Source organism: Mya arenaria, chromosome 2 (assembly GCF_026914265.1).
Source record: "Mya arenaria isolate MELC-2E11 chromosome 2, ASM2691426v1".
Classification (NCBI taxonomy): Eukaryota; Metazoa; Mollusca; class Bivalvia; order Myida; family Myidae; genus Mya; species Mya arenaria.
The window spans coordinates 57,760,509-57,777,667 of NC_069123.1; the positions used below are offsets into that span (position 1 = coordinate 57,760,509).

Consider the following 17,159-nt stretch of genomic DNA (forward strand, 5'->3'; position numbering starts at 1 on the left):
TTTGCAGATAATCATAATTCCGTCAGAGACTAAAACTCATGACGTGGAAATTCCGTAATTGACACCGTTTATGCAAATGATAGGTTTTGTTCCCAGCTTGCAGAACAAGATCCGTTCGTAAGACCAATGAACCTGGGTACCATTTATTTACGCTTGTGGAGTCACACAACAACAAAACGTTGCTGATGATTGTGGTGTAATATTTGCGATTAACGCCCACAATTGACGTTATGGTGTTTTGAAAATAATTTGAATTATTTCATAATCTTCAAATCCTTGGTCAAGCCTTAAATTTCCTGTTCATAATATTGTATCGACAGGCACCCTGGCTCTGTCGAACTCCTTTCTTCGCGTCACCTACAGAGCGTTTATTCAACCTTTTTTTGCTGAACACACGCCTTTGTGTTTGCGTAAATTCTCTAAGACCACAATGAGCAAGAGAAAAGATGCCTCTTCTGACAATCCTAATAAGGAATTTTGCGACTTTTTAATGGGTAGGTTGATGGAACTTGCTGCCTTTCTACTTGTAGTCCAAAACAGCTGCATTAGTCTTTGACAATTTTTATTTCGGCAACTGACCATTATGGGGGAACATAATGAATGTCCAAATGTTAACAAAGTTCCCTTAACACGCAGTATTGTGGCTACTTCTAGTCATACATTCAGAACTATAAAGCCTTTTTTAGTATTGTTGGGTGGCTTCACTTCTCCTTTTTGTTCAACCACTGATAAGTGCAGCAATTAAATTTTATGCACCGTCTGAAATTTTAAGATATCTGAAGCTTTTAAGTGTAAATTGATGTCAGACATTCCAGATTCAACACATTTATTAAGTTATATGAACACATGTTCCTCATAACATGACACAACTCTTATACAATATAAACAGATATGAGATATATTCGTTTCTGACCCATGTCATTTTGTGCCCTCTACTTTTTTGGCAGTATTTACCCTTCTGTCTGTCATTTTTACTGCTCCGATTGATTGCTAAATAGCTAGTTTATACCCTTTGCAGGCTCAACAATCACAAGTGTTTCTGTCGATATTTTTTACCCTATATATAATCTATAGTCAATTTATTATATATGGGGTTTAAAGAATTTTGAGAGAAACCCATGTGGGCTCAATTAGCACAAAGTATTTTTATGTGCTCATTGAGCCTGCACTTGGTACTATAATTTGATTGGTAGGTTGTGTACAATGGGACCAATGGCCGGTTATGAAGTTATTTTGATCTTTTCAAATGATGTAAGTGTCATTTGTCATTTCTATTCTTTCATAAAATTTTGCAAGCTTCTTTCTTTCATTCAAAATAATTCTAAAAAAACTTTTAGAAAGTATCTTTTTGTCATACATTGGTGTATTTTATTGCAATTTTTATCCAAGTAAATACAAATCCAAAATCATTTAATTTTCAACTATTGGACATAAATCTTGCTAAAATTCTTAATTGTTTGTAAAAAAGCTTTGATATTATATCTTATGCATTACTAACGTCTGAATCAGCATCTGTGTGAATCAAGAGAAAATGAGAGGGGGAAGAGATATGATTTAGGACAGTTAGTCTTGTTGGGTAGTGGGACAAATTTTGTTTTCTTAATTAATTTTTTTTGATCCCAGGCCATATTTATAGAAGAGTTGGTGTTTTCTTAAAGAAACAAATTTATCTCATTCTAGTACTATTTTAAATTAAGTAAAAATGGCTGGTCATTCCTCAACTTAAACTGCCCCTCCACAATTCTAAATGGTGAAAAAAATGCTGATGGGATTTATAGTTGGAAGCTGTGGCATTGCGGCGTAAAAATATATAGATTGGTGAAAGCCTGTTTTAGTGTTTGAAATCAGACCTTATTCTTTCTTTCAATTATCAGAGATTGAAAAGAGATCCATGATTGATTAATAATCAAATATTTTCTTGTACACACTCAACATTTTAATGGTGTATTTCATATGCATACGGTAATCAGACTTTTCTGTTGTGCTCTTTTAAGACTTTATCGAGTACAACAAATTCACTATTAAAAGTCAGTAATGATGACTTTTTCTATCAAATTTTTATTACATTTAAATAGATCATCGCAACAACAACACTATAACTCCATTTATTACCAAAATACTATGATAATATAAAATTGACTGAAGAACAAATACTAGAATACAAATTCTGAGTGGTGGGTTTTAGGGCCACAAGTTGTTTATCTGATTGTCTGCTTTGTGAAGACAGTAGACTTGCTCCGCAGAAGTGTATTGTATAATTATATTTATCTGTTTAAGAACTGGCAAACTATGAGAAGAATGTGAACAGACAGATGCACAAGTACAATGTGTACCGTAAGGCTGCAGGGGTGCTGGCCAAACATCCAACCAAGATCAAGAGTGGAACAGAAGCTAAAGCATTGGTAATAGTGGTTTGGCCCTTTATTTGTCTACAATGATTTCAGACAACTAAACTGAGGAACATGTTATATAGAAATATGACAATACTTCATTTGTTAATCTAACAATGATATTTAAAGGATATTTTCAAACTCATTCAGTAACTTATTTAAAAAGACTGAAGTTAACTGCTCAACATTCATGTTAAAGGCAAAGAATAACACCATTGTTTTAACAATTATAATTTCCCAATGTTAGAGTGCATGATTTGTTTATTAAGATCATGAAACTTTGAGCATTTATAGTCCTGCCTATACTTTTGATTTTGATGTTTTTACAGGATGGAATAGGACTTCAAATAGGAAAGAAAATAGATGAATTCATTCAAACTGGACAACTACAAAAACTTGAAAAGGTATTCTTGAAAATATTCTTGAAAACCAGTGTTCCAGTCACGTGGCCAGTGCTATCAAAATCAATATTCCACCCCAAGTCAACATATTGAAGCGCCAATTTATGATATTTTTATGTACAATGTTATACAAATTTGATTATATCATTTTAACTCTTTCACTATAACTGTCATTTCAAATTATTGCAAACCATGACATCAATAAACAGTGATGAACACATTTTTTGGTGAAATGTTTAAAAACTGTGTTATGAAATGTGCAAAAACTGTGTTTTGAACGTCAAACTTACAAAATTTAGAAGTTAAACAAAGGTTTGCAAGAAAAAGTAACATTCATGTTTTTTATGATACGAATGGAGAAATATGACCCTTGTGGGTGCTGTGTAGACAGTATCTCAGCAAGCTTTATAACCAGCTTTCACATTTGCTTGAGTCTGATTCCTATTTGCATCCGAAACACATGAAATATCCTTATAGTAATCCTTGGTCACTGTGATGCAACATGAAATATCCTTATTAACATGAAAAATCCTTATTGTATTCCTTGGTCACAGAGATGCAATAAGGCATCGACAAGGGCTTAAATCTTTTAAAAGCTCCATGGTAACATTTTCAACTGCAATATTTGATGTTTATGCAGAATTTATTGGTAAATCTTATAGGAACAAAATCAATATTTGTCCAAAGAAATATATCTCCCAGTATTTTAATTATCCCCTGATTCCAGATTCGAGCAAGTGATACTAACGTTGCTATCAATGAACTTGTGAAGGTCACCGGCATTGGGTAAGTAGTAACTTAGTAATTGTTGTTTGTTAAGGGTGTTCTGTATATTATTGTACAATATATAATTATAGTCTTTCTGCTTTTTACAAGTAAAATCATGATTTGTCAAAATTTTACTTATTTAATTTTATTGATGAATACTGACAGTAAACTGATTAAAACTGTGTATCCAAGAACTGTTAATTGTATGTTGTTTTGTCAACATTTAGCCCAGCTGCAGCGCAGAAGTTTGTTCAGGATGGGATCTGTACCATTGAAGGTAAGAAAAAAAAGGATCCACATGTTCATGTATGAGGTTACGGTTAGAAAAATTAAGAGGCCTTCAACTACTAGTATTATTTATTTGCTTTCATATAAATGTAGGGCTAAAATGAGGTGGTTTCTATGAACTGACTTTTTGTCACAAGATGTGAAGACAAATTTTTCCTTAAATCATGCAGTCATGGAAAAATGAATTGTGAAACCTTTTCTATAAGTCATTTTTAAATAATGTTATTTCACCATGCTTATGATTTCTTTTAAGTATGCCAAAAGTGTTATTCTAGAAAATAAAACAATTGTGCTCATCAACAAAACAATGAACCACATGCTAATGACTTCCTGTATTGAAGGATATAAACGAAGAATATCAGTCATATGACTGTTTCAAGTTTCCACTTCTTGAAGATTGTTTTATATAACAATTAATCATGGTATTAATTATAAGAGCTGTTAAATGTTTTTTACTTAGAAAAATTGTTTTCATTGTACATTGGAATTCATTTTATATTTTCCCCATTAAGGTCTGGGTTATGGCCCTTTACTTATATGTGAAAATAGCCATAACAATAGCCTGTTACATGTCTTTACCTGTAGTAACTACACTGTTTTTTATGAGATATGAGGTTACATTTATGTCAAATGTTGACATAGACCCTTTAAACTTTTTATATCCAATTTGTAAAGAATTGAAGGATTTTCTTTCTGTAAGTTATGACCCTTGACTTTCTTACTGATTCATGCAGCCAGATATGTGCTGATAGAACATAAATTTTGATGTAACAATTTTCTATTTTCAGAGTTGAGAAAGCATACAGACAGACTGAATCATCATCAGCAGATTGGCCTCAAGTAGGATTTTTCATATGTCTATAGCTTGAAATTCATATAAAATGGTGTACATGTATGACCAGTGACAATACCCACATGTATATCAAGTCCTATAATTCTAACTTCTATAATTGTCAAGTGACTGAAAAAGTCCTGCAAAAATTACTTTAATTGCTATAATTGAAAAAAGAAAAAAATTAATTGCTTAATTGTGGTTGTAAATTTGAAAGATTTCAAGATATTCACATGTTAGTTTGTATACATGTTATCAGTGAAAACATGCACCTTTTTAGCAAGACCATAACTCTGGCTTCAAATAATTATCAAACTATTCCCCTTGATGTACCAGAAAGATGAGTGTGGCATCTGCCGCTTGTGATGCTTTTTAAGAAATATTGTTTGTAGGATTCACAATATCACAACCGTAATCACATGCTTAAAGGGACTAGACTCCAGCTGGTTTTAAAATGGGCAAATACTGATACAGTATTTCCTTAAAACAAGCCTAGAATTGTCAATGCAATGTGATACATCAGTAAGTACTAAGTAAGGTTCAATGCGTTGTACACAACAATGTCAATTTTTTTACAATTTCCTTTTTTTTCTTGCAATATATCATCTGGTGTCTAGCCACTTTAAGGCATTTTTTGTCATTTCAAAACTATTTTATACTGAGTGATTTTCCATGTTGTTTTTCAGACATTTTGACGATTTTGAGAAAAGAATTCCCAGAGAAGAAATGCTGGGGTTGCAGGTTTGTGGTTTAATTATTCACTTGCTTTTACCTATATAATTTACAACTTTAAGTGGCTGCAATGCTTAAAAAGTTTCTGCACTGTGTAGTACTTGAGAAAATACTTTGCAACAAAAAGTATTTCACCAATAGCTTTTCACTTTTAGCTCGACTATTTAATGAATAAGGAAGCTATACTTCTCTCGCCTGCGTATGCATCCACCTAAATTGTTAGAGCTAGTTGGCATATTCACTTATAACTCCAATACCTTTCATTCAATTCACCTAATACTTCACACAGTTGTTCAGGGCACATTTTGTCAGGTTAAAGTTTTAGGGCAAGTTGGAAATTTTACTAATAACTTATATACCCTTCATTCAATTGACTTAATACTTCACTCAATTATTGATGACCATCTTACAATTAAGAAAGATTACACCATTTCATCCTAAAAACAAATTATGGTCCTTGATTGACCTAGGTTTAAGTTTTAGGGCACATTTTGTCCTGTTTAAGTTTTAGGGCAAGTTTGTTTTTTCACTAATTACTTCTATAACCTTCATTCAATTGACTTAAAACTTCTCTCAGTTGTTTACGGCCATCACACCATTAGGCTGCATAACTCCATATTATCCTAAATACCAATAATAGCACTTGATCCAATTAAAAAGCTATGGTTAAAAATTTTGGGCAACTTTGGGTTTTAACTCAGATCTCAAATACTGTTCATTCAATGGCCTTCATACTTTACACAGTAGTCATCACACTAGTGTTACTAGAAATATGGTTGGATGGAACAGAATAACTCCAGTTGTGGTATATATTGTGACCAAACTTGGTATATAGGAAGAGTTTATAGAAACGTTTCATTGGACTGTGTTTTGAGCTCCGAGAGTCATGGTCAAGGTCACTGTTACTGAAAAAAGAAAAATGGTTAGTATTGAGTAACTTTAGTGTTGACATATTGTGACCAAACTAGGTATATAGGAAGAGCTTATGGAAATTGCACAACAAAGCCAGGCTGAAGTTCTTGAGACAATTTTTGACAACCTGGTTTCATTGCATTGCATTGTTTCTTGTTTACTTTTTAATTTTATTTGTTTATTGCATTTGACAGGCACATATTACACCATTATTGTATTCATTTCTAAGACAAAGTGGCGTATAGTCCAGCACGCTATCCTTCCACAACTCTTGTTTAGTTGGATTGTTACTTCCAACAATAGATTTAACATTCATTAAATGTATAAGCTACCTTTAGTTTTTGTTAACAATAATTATTAAATTTATATGAATGATCTCAATGAATGGAGGCATTTCTATGTTTGACCACTGTAATGTTATCTGGGTTTCTTGTAAGGGACAGAATGTAGAACAGTACTAGTATTTGTCAACACAGTCCTGGTGATATTTCAGGAGATAGCGTACAATGGTATAGCAGAAGTGGACAAGGAGTATACAGCCCAGGTCTGTGGAAGCTTCAGGAGAGGTACTCTTAACAGTTATTGGCTGATGTTGAACTCTGAATTTAATAGACATTAACACACATTGATAATTATGGTAACAATAAGAGTCCAGCTATTAAATGTTGTGTTAGTATATGTGTATGTCAGGTTAAATCATATGTGATTATTCAGATATGTACATGTGTTTGTTTTAATTGTGAATTTTTCACATGTCGTATAGGGATATACATTTTTTTGTGATTTCAGGAGCGAAAACCAGCGGGGATATTGATATCCTTCTCACCCATCCCACATTCACTTCCACTTCAAAGAAGAATGTAAGAATAATTTTTGATTGATATAATGGACATTCAAATATACATCCTTTCTATGTCAATGTTCAAAATTATGGAAAAAATCACCTTCAACTACTTCAACTTCAACAACAACCTGTTCTGAATAAAATTTTCAACAAGTAAAGAAAACAATCCTTTTCTTGCAAAAGCATACACTAAAATGTACTTCTGAATTTATGACTGATGATCCGTTACCATTAAGTGTATTTATGAACTCTCTATCATTGTGCAAGAAAGTATTTTGTTTTATCTGTTTCCAGCCAGACATTTTGAAGAGGGTCGTTACAAAGCTGGAGGAGATCTCATTTGTGACGGACCGCCTCTCTCTCGGAGACTCCAAGTTCATGGTGAGGACACTCATGCTTTAGTAAAACTGTTTTTGAGGTTTGTTTGGTGCTCATTAAGAAATCCAACCCACATATAAGCTAGTTCTATGATATCTCAATGCTTGTTCGAATGATAACTTGACAATGCCTTGACCTAAGATCCTTAAACTAAACTTGGAGGTTTTGCTGGACCAGTAGATCATACTTTTGGTTTTGAGGTTACTAGACAATGCATAGACATATGGTCCTCAAACTTTACATGGATGTTGGAAGAGACCAGTAGATGACCCCTTTTGGTTATTTGGTCCAACGGTCAAGGTCATTGTGACCTGGAATGTTTTAATTATGTCCAAGTGGTAACTTGACAATGCCTTCATCAACCGTCCTCAAACTTGAGGTGGAGGTGCGTTGTGTCCAAAATATGACCTCATTTGATTTTAGGGTCAGAAGGTCCAAAGGTCAAGGTCAGTGTAACCTTGCCTTTGGGGTCCATAGGGTAAGGTCAAGGTCATTGTTAACTAAAAGAGAAAAACTGTTTAAACATCTTGAAATATCGTTAATTTACAATTGACATATTGTGACCAAACTTGGTTTATAGGTAGAGTTTATGCAGACTTTTCATAGGATTGTGTTAGGGGCCCCTAGGCCCAAGGTCAATGCCACTGTTACTAAAAGACAGAAACACAGTTGAAACTGAAATATCTTCAATTTCAGATTGAGATTATGACCGAACTTGGTCATGGGATTGCATTTTGGGGCCCTAAGATTAAGGTGAAGGTCACTGATAATAACAAAAAAAACAGTTCAAATTAAATATCTTAAGTTTGGGTTGACATATTGTGTCCAAACTTGGTATGTAGGAAGAGTTTATGAATTCCTTTTATGTGTATGTGTTCATGTTTGGGGCCCCTAGGGTCATTATTAATTGATTAACTGTTCCCTATTATATTAATTTCCATTCTTCAGCATGCTTTCTGTCGTCTGTGTATATCCTCTAACCAATATGCATGATATTTTTCGTCCACACAACCTGCAGCAAATCAGCTTCATTATAATTCTCACAACACAGGTTGAAGTTCTTCTGTCAATCATTGAAACCTGGTTTCATCCCATGCAGCATTTCTCTTTGCTCAATATTTCACCTGAAAAAGGATGCAACAAGTTTGTTATGCCCCCCTTGGAAGAAGAGGGGTATATTGCTTTGCACATGTTGGTCGGTTGGTCAGTCGGTCCATCGGTAGACCAAAGCTTGTCCGAGTGATAATGATTTTAGGGCTCATCAGGTCAAAGGTCAAGGTCACAGTGACCTTTAATGGTAAAATCATTTTAAACTTTGTCCGAGTGATAACTCAACAATGCCTTGACCTATGGTCATCAAACTTGATATGGAAGTTGGGCCTGACCAGTAGATGACCCCTATTGTTTTGGGTGGTCATCGGGCCAAAGGTCACAGTGACCTTGAATGAGAAAAATTCCGAGTGATTACTCGACAATGCCTGCCCCCATGGTCCTCAAACTTGACTTGAAGGTTGGGCCTGACCAGTTGATGACCCCTATTGTTTTTGGGGTCATCGGTCCAGAGGTCACGGTCACATTGACCTTGAATGAGAAAAGGTTGTCTGAGTGATAACTCAACAATGCCTGCACCCATGGCCCTCAAACTTGACTTGGAGGTTGGCTCTGACCAGTAGATGATCTCTATTGATTAAAGGGGTCATTGGGCCAAAGTTCAAGGTCACAGTGACCTTGAATGATAAAAGATTGTCCGAGTGATAACTCAACAATGCCTGCACCCATGGCCCTCAAACTTGACTTGGAGGTTGGGTCTGACCAGCAGATGACCCCTATTGATTTTAGGGGTCAAAGGTCAAGGTCACAGTTACCTTGAAAGCAAACTCAACAATTCCTGGACCATCAAACTTGACATGAAGGTTGGGCCTGACCAGTAGATGACACCTATTGACTTTGGGGTCATTGGGTCAAGGTCAAGGTCACAGTAACCTTTAACACAAAAAAGTTAACAAATTTTCTCCCAGTGATATCTCAACAATGCCTGAACCTATGATCATCAAACTTGACATGGAAGTTGGGCCTGACCAGTAGATGACCCTTATTGATTTTAGGAGTCATTGGATCAAAGGTCAAGGTCACAGTGACCTTGGATGTGAATATGTTGTTCGAGTGATAACTCAACAATGCCTGCACCCATGGCCCTCAAACTTGACTTGGGAGTGCGTCTGACCTGTAGATGACCCCTTATGATTTTAGGGGTCAAAGGTCAAGGTCACAGTGACCTTGAACAAAAAAAGCTTGTCTGTGTGATTACTTAACAGTGCCTGCACCCATGGCCCTCAAACTTGACATTTAGGTTTTTGGTGACTCCTATGGATTTTGAGGTCATAGAGTCAAATGTCATGGTTATAACACACTCTATCCTCACACTTTGAATGGTCATAATCTTAAAATTCAGTGACAAATTAGCTGTCATTTTGGTCCATGCACATTTTATTCAATTGGCGCTCGGGGGTGGGGGTGGGGGGGTGGGGTGGGGGGGGGCACAAAAGCAACCTTCATATGCTAACAAAATAGTATGGAGTCAGCAGGCATCAACTGTTCTCATATTGTGTATCAGATACCTGAAGAGGAGTTGAGTAATAGACCAGCACCATAGCTGTAGTGGCTCACATTTTAAATAACATTTAAAGTATTTGAATAAGGATAATCCTATGTTGAATATGTTTCATCTCAGACTCATGATATTTTATACAGGGTGTATGTAAATTAGAGGACACGGACACAGTGAAGCATGATTATCGGCGTATTGACATCCGGCTGATTCCCAAAGACCAGTACTACTGTGCTCTTCTCTACTTCACTGGCAGCGACATATTTAACAAGGACATGCGGGGCCAAGCCCTTGACAAGGGATTCACACTCAATGAATACTCAATTCGACCTGTTGGCAGCACAGGTACATAAGGCTATCATACTTGTCTTGTCTTTAAAGGCTTGTCTGTTTCTTGTACAAAAAAGTCAAGGTATTGTTAGAGCATTTGTTTCATTGTTTGTTGGCATAGTGTAAAACCTGAAGTGGTGGCCAAAAAATCAAAATATGTTTTGAAATATTTACATGAAACTATTCATAACTGGAGAATCTTTTGTTGTTACATATGCACTTTGGCAAGCATAAAAAGGAGCATTTGCATTTGTAGAGAAGAGAGCGTGAACACTATTCCTATGCTGTATAGTGTATACCCCCTTTATATTCTGGCGTAGAGAGTTGAAATCAGGAGTTAAGACAGGACAGTTTCTGACATCCTTATACTGAAAAGATATTGTGAATGCCTCCTTTAGGATATTGCTAGATTCCAAATATTTAAGTACATTAATTGGACGACTATAAGAATGATTATACTGACACATATATGCATTTAGAACAATTACTCTGCTGAGTTTTGATGTAAGGATGTGGTTAATATCTACAGTATTTATAAATTTGTTTCATTTCAGGTGTGCCGGGGGAGCCCCTGCCAGTCACTTGTGAGGAGGATATCTTTGACTACCTCGACATGCCATTCAAGAAACCATCAGAGAGAAACCTCTAAGTCTAAGTCTAAGACTTATATGTTTACACAGGTTCCACATGTGACAACATTGATATCCCCTTCAAGAAACATTTTGAAAGAAACATTTGAGTGTTAAAAGTCCCATCAGCATTTAGCCATAAACATTTGGATCAAATGCATTCGCATGAGGGAACGTGAAATAGGCTGACTTATTTTGAATAAAATTTAATGTAGGATTGTTTTGCAATGAAATCTGATTACCAGTAATAGAGATGTAAATATAAAAAAAACAGACTGAATCCTGGTTTGGTATTTGTGCACTTTGTAGTTGTTGTGTTTTTAGATGAATTCTTTAAACAGATGATAATGTTTTGCAATAGAAGAGTCATTGTTTGGTGCTTTTGAATTTATCAAACAAAAGCAAAGGAAGAAAATGATACAGGGCTTTTTCACCATCTTTACCAGAGGTTGGATTTGGGTTACTTCCAAAAATAATAATTCCCAATTATTTTAAATCCTGGAATCATTGTATGTACAAATGTTACAGTTTTGTAATTGTACTTAAATATATGAGCTTGAAGTGTATGCATCAATTTTTCAAAATTTTAATGAATACTAGTACATGTTAAACTTTCTTAAATGAAAAGGCCAGTGCATTTCAAAATTTTCTCTGAAAAAGCCTTGTGAAACCATCCGTCTTCAATTACTACGTAACATGTAGTTGGAAGTCTGTCATGCATGCTCATAACTTTCTGATTCTGAATTTGGTATTTAATGTAGAATTTGATATTCTTTTTTAGCTCTACTATTTGAAGAGTAAGGAGGCTATATTACTCGCATGGGTGTCCAGTTAAAGTTTTAGGGCAAGTTGGCTTTTTAACTTTTAACTCTAATACCCTACATTCAATTCACTTAATAGTTCACACAGTTGCTCAGGATCCTCACACAATGATGATACATAGCTCCATATTCTCAAGGTCACTGTTTCTTAAATTAGAAAATCGGTTGAACTGAATAACTTAAGTTACGGTTGACAAATCTTGACCAAACTTCATATATAGGAAGTCTTTAGGGATATATTTCATGGGATTGTGTTGAGGGCCCCTAGAGTAAAGAGCAAGGTCTCTGTTACTAAAAAAAGAAACATGGTCAATACTGATTTTTTAGCTCTACTGGCCAAAAGCCAGAAGAGCTTATGCGATGGTAATGTGTACGTAGTATGTGCATCTGTGCGTCCGTGCGGTCGTGCGTTCGTGCGTCTGTAAACAATTGCTTGTGAACATGATAAAGTCTTCAGTTTTGATTGTATCTCGATGAAACTTGTACAGTATCTAGATATCCATTAGAGCTCGGTTCCTTTTGAAAACCAGATCCGCCCATAAATGCCTAGATTATGGGCCATGAAAGTTTTAAAGAAATGCTTTCTATTTTTAGCCAGGTCTGCATGAGTGAATTCTATTTTTAGTCAAGTTTACATGTACATGTAAATTCAAGTCTAGAGTTAAGGGAGACAATTTGCAAGTCTAGGATTTTGAGAGACAATTTGCTTTTTATGCCCCCACAAAGTGGCGGCATATAGGGTTGCCCTTGTCCGTACGTACGTACGTACCGAAGATTGTTTCCGATCTAATTCTTGAAAACCGTTTGTCCAATCCTCACCAAACTTTAAACACATGTTTGTGACCATAATATCTTGATCAAGTTCGATAGTCATGGAAATCGCTTTAGTCATTTAGGAGTTACGGCCCTTTTTTGCCAAAAATTTCCGAAGATTGTTTCCGATCTAATTCTTGAAAACCGTTTGTCCAATCCTCACCAAACTTTAAACACATGTTTGTGACCATAATATCTTGATCAAGTTCGATAGTCATGGAAATTGCTTTAGTCATTTAGGAGTTACGGCCCTTTTTTGCCAAAAATACTTCAAAAATATATGTTTCCAATCTAATTCTTGAAAAGTATGTGTCCAATCCTCACCAAACTTTACATACATGATTGTGACCATAATATCTTGATCAAGTTTGATAGCCATGGAAATCGCTTTTGTCATTTAGGAGTTACGGCCCTTTATTTGCAAAAAAAGACTTGAAAAATACGTCCCGAAGATTGTTTCCGATCTAATTCTTGAAAACTGTTTGTCCAATCCTCACCAAACTTTTAACACATGTTTGTGACCATAATATCTTGATCAAGTTCGATAGCCATGGAAATCGCTTTAATCATTTAGGAGTTAGGGCCCTCAGATTATCCTGAATAATCATTATGGCTTATTTTCTGTGACAAAAAATCGAAGTGGGGGCATCCGTGTCCTATGGACACATTTCTAGTTGCTTCTGCAGTTGATTTTGTGAATTACTCTGCCTTGTTCTTGTTGAAAGCCCAAAGGCCATTTTTTAGCTTGAAGTTAAGTTTTGCGCATTCATCTTAACAAAATTGGTTGTGAATGTTTAAGTTATGCACCTGGTGTCATTACTGGCCACACCCAGGGTTCACAGGTTTGGTAAACATAAATCTGGAAAGGTTTGAAAATCTTTTTGTGTGTTCATGCATCCATCTTAGCACAATTGATTGTGAATGTTTGTTCAAATTGATCAATGTTGTCCTAGGATGCCCTTGACTTTGACCTTTTGACCAACTTTTTTTAACTTTTAAAACTACAGAAATTTTTATTATGAGTACAGTTTTGAAAGCATTTTTTTTTGTCAGATGACTTTTACTTGGCACATATTAAAATAGTTCATGCAATTAATCTGCTTACAATACTTTCTGGGCTCAGATGTTGAACGTGCTACGTTTTCAGGTAACCCAAACACAAAACATGAAGTATATGTCTGTTGCCTTTTACCCATACATACATGCTCTGGATTGATATGACCACAAAAGCCATGCCAGTAGAGCATAGGCCCTTTTGGGCCTCTTGTTTTTAGTTAGGGTGGACATATCTTTACTAAACTTTCATTCAGGGTTTCCGCCAGGCCTTTATGGCTTGTCGGGCCCGACGTGCCTTCCGCTAGCAAGGCTAATTACCGACACGCGTTAATTATGCCGACATGCTTTAATCCGCGCAGCGACAATCCTTATCAAAACAATCATCAGTTTTGACAATACACAATTTCGCTGCGATTGCAACGGTTGCAACGGTTGACAGACAGCCAGAAGGCGTGTCGGGACTATTACGGCATTTGTATCAGCCATTCAGGATCGACGACAGCATGAAGGCGTGTCGGTGAGGATCGACGGTGCAATTAACCAAACTCCTCCTATTCTTTATCAAAATGAGAATGTGTGAAAAACACCACTGCCGTAATTGCGATCTTCATCTCTATAATCACCTATGAATGCATTTAGTAAACAATAAGTGTTAATTGATTTTGGTAACATAAATTATGTGTCGTTTTATTTTTGTCCGTTTGTTAATTGTTCTTTTGTTTACCAATTATTAAATTGTAATTGAAAACCGTGTTAAGATATCTGTGTTAACACTGGTTATATGCTATGTCGCCGTATGTAATTGAGTCGCGTTCCCGTCTTTAGTTTTGTGTAATGTTATATTTTGTGTTGCTTATTATTAAACTTTGATTATTTTATCGTTCTTTTATTTTTTTTGAAAAAAAGATAAATTAATATGAAAATAATCATTACATTCCCTTTTAGTTATTATTTAGCCGACCCGGCTTTAAATTTTTTAGCTGTTGCAGCTTTAAATACACCCACGAGCAGTCGCTTTGCTCTGGGCTCTTGTGTCCAGCATGCAGAAAGCGTGTTTTACGCATTTTGCTGTGACGTCAACGGTGTCAATATAAATAATACCCGCACTAAACGAAACATGAGTCGATCAATACGGTTTACGATCAATACCGTCGATATTGTATTGTCGGAATACTTGAGAAATACCAATAATAAATGAAGAGTAACAATTAAACCTTTTCGCAAATATTTTTAATGAAAATCGGACTTGAGTTGTTAATTCTAAATCATAGGAACATAACGGTAAACGTGTTTAAAATGCAGGAAATTGCACCATTTTGATTACGAAAATTAAAAAAAATCGACGTTGGGCGGGGACACCCCTCCCAAACCCTCCCCTCCCGACATGCCATAAGCATTTCCTGGCGGAAACCCTGCTTTCATTGCATTGTGGGTCCTTGGGGTCAAGGTCACTCTTGCTATAAATAGGAAAACAGTTGAAACCCAATAACTTTAGTTAGGGTTGACTTATCTTAACTGAACTTTAAAGAGTTAATAGGGACCCGAACCTATCATTGGATTTGATTTGTTTGGGGCCCCTGGGGTCAAGGTCTAGGTCACTGTAAATAAAAAAAGATAAACGGTTGAAACTGAATCTTACAATGAAGGCTGAAGTTTCTGTAAATAATTAAAAACCTTGTTTGGTCGTGGTGCGGCATTTCATGTTAACGTTTACATTTGACTTTTTTTATTGCTTTTGACAGGCACATATAACATCATTATTGTATTCGTTTCTAAGACCAAGCGGTGAATAATCTTTCGACAGCTCTTGCTTCATATTCATTTTGTTAACATTGTTAAGAACTGTTATGGTTTAATTCGTATTGGTATGTGAAGTAAATATTTTATTCTAAGTGTCTTGTATTAATTTAATGTATGTTGTGAAGCTCATTTACATGTTTGTTTGATTGATGATCAATGTATTGTTGTATTTGTCTGTTGTTTAATTTGCTACTAGTTCTTCATGGTTGTGTAATGCCATTTAAATACATGTAAATGTTACACATTGATAATAATACTTTGAATAACTAAATTAATTACATTGTACTTGTACCAAATTTAGACAGAGAGGAGTAGCAACTAAATCCATTGTATATGGTTTAATGCAGATGTACAATTGCACTTGTTTATTTGTTTTAGGCAATTAGCATGATTACTGCACATTGCATACATTCTAGCATGTAGAAATAAAGATTGTACATATTGACCATGTGTCATATTTTTTTCTTCAGTATTTATTGTTTTTTATCAACTTGCATCATTTCAATACTTATTGTGTTTCAAGGACTTCAGATGACATTATTCAAGTGTGTATAGTAAGTTTCTGTCATATATTGGCAATTGAAAGGACAATTAACCTTAAAGAATAGTCAATTGATTTAGTTTCAAATGAAATAAGTCAAATAGTGTATAATAAGTATACTCATGGTTTAAGCTTTCATTAAAGAGTATATGAGGAAGCCAATACCTAAATTTTTAGCCAGGTTCTCAACGAAAAAAACAGGTTTTAGACTGGAGATGTCGTTGATTGGGAAAGCTGGGCAGGCATCAAACATTGATTACCACCCAATAACTTTAAGCTACCATTGATGGATAGTAATGAAAGATGGTTTGTAGGTAGCTAATGTAAGGAGCTAGCTTGGAATAGCTTTTGAAGGGGTCAAGGTCACTGTTACTAAAAATATTAAAATAGTTTCTGCTCAATAACTTAAGAAAGAATTAATGAATAATGATGGAAGTTGGTTTGTAAATAGCTTATATGAAGAGCTAGCTTGGGATTGCTAAAGAGGGGTGGGGTTGAATTCAAGGTCACTACTAATAATAATAAAAATGGATTCCCCCCAATAACTTAAGAAAGAATTGATGAACAGTTATGAAAGTTGGTGTTAAGGCAGCTTATGCGAGTAGCTAGTTCTGCTTGATAACTCTAGAACCCCTTTAATGATAAATGATTTCTGTAAAGCTAAAGCCACATGTCCTTTTTTTATAAAAGTCACTTGCTCAGGATTGAGCCTTTATTTTGTGTGCCCTTATATACCCCATGAATGATTTTAATGAAATTTGGGTACTGTGTTTTACTCTGCGCTTGCTGGAACCAGGCTACACCAAGGTCAAGAATCAAGAGGCTAGACTAGTGGTTAGATCATTGAATCTTTGTCTTGAACATACATGTACACAGACTTGAAGCTTTATGAAACTGCCAGAGGTTTTAAGTCACAGATTTGAACAAGAACTATCATGTAACATTATTTGATTTTTTTACTGTGTATCGACAAATGCCCTAATAGTAATATAGACCTTATATTGAAAGGCACAATT

General features: G+C 35.2%; 1 protein-coding gene across 1 annotated transcript; it reads left to right on the forward strand.

Moving 5' to 3' along the window:
- Positions 1-142: 142 nt before the first annotated feature.
- LOC128210523 (DNA polymerase beta-like) lies at positions 143-16,047 on the forward strand. Its single transcript, XM_052914874.1, has 12 exons — positions 143-494; positions 2,278-2,402; positions 2,720-2,794; positions 3,519-3,577; positions 3,787-3,836; positions 4,636-4,687; positions 5,366-5,420; positions 6,817-6,889; positions 7,113-7,183; positions 7,462-7,548; positions 10,297-10,498; positions 11,038-16,047. Exons 1-12 carry the CDS (start codon positions 431-433, stop codon positions 11,130-11,132), a joined length of 1,008 nt encoding a protein of 335 aa, XP_052770834.1. The 5' UTR covers positions 143-430; the 3' UTR covers positions 11,133-16,047.
- Positions 16,048-17,159: the final 1,112 nt, after the last annotated feature.